The sequence below is a fragment of the Dendroctonus ponderosae genome, unplaced genomic scaffold (assembly GCF_020466585.1).
Source record: "Dendroctonus ponderosae isolate FM_Combo_2020 unplaced genomic scaffold, Dpon_F_20191213v2 Dpon_F_20191213_4, whole genome shotgun sequence".
NCBI classification, from domain to species: Eukaryota; Metazoa; Arthropoda; class Insecta; order Coleoptera; family Curculionidae; genus Dendroctonus; species Dendroctonus ponderosae.
Window position 1 is genome coordinate 1,400,622 of NW_026018611.1, and position 4,030 is coordinate 1,404,651.

General features: G+C 44.6%; 1 protein-coding gene across 1 annotated transcript in view; it reads right to left on the reverse strand.

Annotated features, from left to right (window-relative positions):
• Positions 1 to 2,036, reverse strand: part of LOC109542959 (glucose dehydrogenase [FAD, quinone]) — a 17,187-nt gene extending 15,151 nt beyond the window's left edge. The window contains exons 1-4 of the mRNA XM_019912433.2: positions 1,716 to 2,036; positions 1,534 to 1,664; positions 1,245 to 1,472; positions 975 to 1,195 (exon numbers count right to left, since the gene is read on the reverse strand). Of these exons, the coding sequence (XP_019767992.2) occupies positions 975 to 1,195; positions 1,245 to 1,472; positions 1,534 to 1,664; positions 1,716 to 1,884 (749 nt within the window). The 5' untranslated portion in view covers positions 1,885 to 2,036. The remainder of the gene's footprint in view (positions 1 to 974; positions 1,196 to 1,244; positions 1,473 to 1,533; positions 1,665 to 1,715) is intronic.
• Positions 2,037 to 4,030: the final 1,994 nt, after the last annotated feature.

Consider the following 4,030-nt stretch of genomic DNA (forward strand, 5'->3'; position numbering starts at 1 on the left):
TTTAGAGTTGGCGAAAGTTACAAGTTTCCAGGTAAAGTTGGTTGGAAATTACGAATTTTTTTACGCGGCGAGGGCACTTTAGTAGAAATGTTCAAGTTTAGTCCAAGATTCACCAAGTCGGTAAAAATCCGGCGTTAATGGAATTTAAGCGAAACTTTAAACATTTGCAGCTTGAAGTGTTCTTTCGAGCTAGTAAAAGTTTGAAGTTTCCACTTGCAGTTGCAGGAAAGTTACGAATTTTTTAAGCTGCGAAGGCATTTGATTTCAAATGTTCAATTTTAGTGCAAGATTTACCAAGTGGGTAAAACTCCGGAGTAGGTGGAATTTAAGCGAAACTTTAAGCATTTGCGGCTTCAAGTGTTCTCTCGAGGTAGTGAAAGTTTCAAGTTTCCACTTCAGCTAGATTGAAAGTTACAAATTTTTTAAGCTGCGAGGATATTTGAGTGAAAACGTTAATTTTCGGTTCAAAATTCAAAAAGCCGCCAAAAATCGGAAGTTAGTGGAATTTTAGCGAAATTTTCAGCATTTGAAGACTGGAGCATTCTTTAGAGGTGGCGAAAGTTACAAGTTGGTTGGAAGTTGCAAATTTTTTCACGCGGCGAGGGCACTTTAGTAGAAATGTTCAATTTTAGTCCAAGATTCACCAAGTCGGTAAAAATCCGGCGTAGATCGAATTTAAGTGAAAATTTCGACGTTTGCAGTTTGAAGTGTTCCTTCAAGCTAGTGAAAGTTTGAAGTTTCCACTTGCAGGTGGAGGAAAGTTACGAATTTTTTAACCTGCGAAGGCATTTGATTTCAAATGTTCAATTTTAGTGCAAGATTCACCAAGTGGGTAAAACTCCGGAGTAGGCGGAATTTAAGCGAAACTTTCAGAGCTTGTCTTCTAGAGACTGTGCAAGTTTCAAGTTTCCATTTGCTCCCGTTTGGAAGTTCGGAATTTTTCAAGCAGACTGGCGTGAAAACGTGAATTTTACCTGGAGTTCATTTGAGCCACGGCGAATCCATTGAACCGCTCCCCATTCAGATCATTGCTGACGTTGTACCCGATTTGTTCGCCAGCCTTGAGAACATCCCAGGCGAACGGTGGCTGGTACCGGTACCGCCCAATGGTGAGCGGCCCTCCAAACCCATGGTACTCCTCGTCCACCAGGTCCCGATCGCTGTTGTCCTCCGTCGCCTTAAAGTCGGCCAATATCTGCAAGCGGCTGTGACAAACAGGTCTGGGGTTCGCAGGTGGGTGGTACCTTGTCGAAGCTCCAATCGGGGTTGCCAGCCTCGGCCCACCTCTGGTAGTCCTTGCGGGTGCCCCTCAGAAACATCATCCCATTGATCACGCTGGTGCCGCCCAGCACTTTGCCCCTGGGCCACGAGCATCTTCGCTCGGCAAAGCCCTGGCACGCCACTGGTTCCGGTTCCGTCCTAAATTGCCAGTCGATGTCCGAGTTGAGGTAGCTGAATGAGAAGGATGGCACCTGGAGGCAACTCGGGACGTTCAGCAGATGGTTCTGGGGAGGTTTGGTTCCATACTAGTACCTGGGTTCCGACGGGTTCGTCGCCCCCAGCTTCCAGCAGCAGGATTTTCCAGTGGTCGACTTCGGCCAAGCGTCCGGCCACTGTGGAGCCGCCCGTTCCAGACCCGATCACCACAAAGTCGTACTCCAGATCTGAAAGGTTCATTTTGCCTCAAACTGGCTGGAATCTGGACGCGGACGTACCGGGATGGATTGTCGGGGTGATGCGGCCAGTGGCGTCCGTAACCTCGCAGGTGTTGCGCAGGAGCGCGTCCAGCAGGGACATGAACAGGACGTAGGCGCCCCCCGAACATGATTGGCCCAAAGAAGGGCCGTAGACGTCGAATTGGGCACCGCACTGCTCGGAAAACATGTCGCTAATGATCAGGCCTGATGGTGGATGTTTGGGTTTTATATTTTTCGTTTGGGCGCCGATAAGGCCGTTAGATTTTGCGTCGCAGTTGTTCTTTCCGTGTAGTTATGCTAATGGGAGGTAGTTGGCAATGCATGGCTGGTGGGAACGTGGCGATAGCGCCGGTAAGTTTGCCTTTTGCGACTGTCTAGATTAGATGGTTTATTCATGAGCTGATAACTGGCTCAGTTCAGCTCACATTAGTCAAATAGTTGGCTGCCACGTGCATATTCATCACTCATCTGCTTCCGCATGATGCAATCCAGTTTGCCTCTTTGGGTGCCTTGATGTGGAAACGTGGGTAAAGTGGGTTGAACCGTCGTGGAACCATAAATTCTAACTAGGAAACATTCAGGAACGGGCTTCATTGGGTTAAAACGCACTCCTCCCTTTGCTGCTCATCGCTAGTCAAAAGTCCCGATGGTTTAGGTCTGGTGATCGAGGTGGCCTGTTTCTGCTCCACCTCGTCCAATTGATCGTTTTTCATTCATTTCATGTAATAGTCGAGTGAGTGAACGCGAGCGTCTTCATCGATTTTTGATCTCATTGGCAAATCCTCACCGGATTGTCACTCTTAAGCCGGTTTCCTCCAAAGAGGATCGGCCGTGAATGCATTTGAATATGATTAGTCACTTGCCCCTGTTACTGAGAACTAGTTTCGAACGAGTTGGGGCTGAAAGTGTCCGACTTTTCAATTGAAATCAGGCCGCTTTAGGGCCGATTAGCAGCTATTGAGGCACGTTGCATGTGGAGGACAGACGTCCGGGAACTTTAGGAATTTGCAACATATCACACCACATGGCTGATTTATTGGCTGCTAATGTATGTAGGTGTCTGAAGAAATGCAGCGATTAATGCAAATTGCTGATTGTTATGCGCTTGTTGGAATAGCGGCTGCATTCATTCGTGAACAGTTGAATAAAATTACCGAGTTTGGAAGATCAGATTTATTTGGAGAACTGGCAGTGCTGCCCGATTTACTAACTCAAAGCTTCTGAGTGCTTTTTATGGGTGCGTTGAGGATAGTTAGCGTGCCTGAGGAAACGTCCTGAGAGGGTGGCAGGTTTCCTGTTAAAGTTACAGGCATTATAAGCATTTAAAAATTGCGTTGGGTGCCATTTGACCGAAAAGGTCCAGGATTTTTTAAGTTCGGATGTGTTTTATAACTGGGAAAGTTCAAGTTGCTACTTGCGCGTGATAGGAAGTTATGCATTTTTTAAGCAGGATCTTTTTTATTTTTGAAAATCGGGATTTGCTGCGATTTGACTGAAATATCGGGTTTTTTAGACTTGAGTGTCTTCTAAGTATTGTGAAAATTTCAAATTTATATTTGCGCTAACTTGGAAGTTGGGATTTTCTGAAGCAAAGAGTGCTTTTGTGCAAAAACGCTTGTTCTTATTGAAAGTTTTCCCAGTCGGCAAAAATCAAAGATGCGAGCAATTCGGACGAAATGTGCCTGATTTTCAGGTTCAACTGTCTTCTATGGGCTGTGAAAGTTTCAAGTGTCTACTTGATCTAGATTTGAAGTTGGAAATTTTTGAAGCAAAGAGAGTTTTTGGTCGAAAACGTCCATTTTTATGGCAATTTTTCCAAGTTAGCAAAAATTAGAGATTGAGACGATTTGGGCCTAATTTTCAGGACTTTGAGATTCAACTGTTTCCCATAGACTGCAAAAGTTTGAAGTCGCCACTTGGTTTAGATTTCAAGTTACGATTTTTTCAAGAAAATAGTGCATTTGTGCAAAAACGCTCGTTTACCAAGCTTTTACCAAGTCAGCAAAAATCAGGGGTTGAGGCGATTTGAGCATAATTTTCACGGTTTTTAGGTTCAACTGTCTTCCATAGACTGTGAAAGTTTAAAGTATCTGCTTCCTCTAGATTGAAAGTTTGGAATTTTTAAAGCAAAGGGTGCTTTTCGTCAAAAACGTCCATTTTTATTGCATTTTTTCCAAGTTGGCAAAAATCAGAGTTTGATACGATTTCAGCGTAATTTTCATGATTCTTAGGCTCAACTGTCTTCCATAGACTGTGAAAGTTTCAAGTATCTGCTTGCTCTAGATTGAAAGTTCGGAATTTTTAAAGCAAAGGGTGCTTTTCGTCGAAAACGT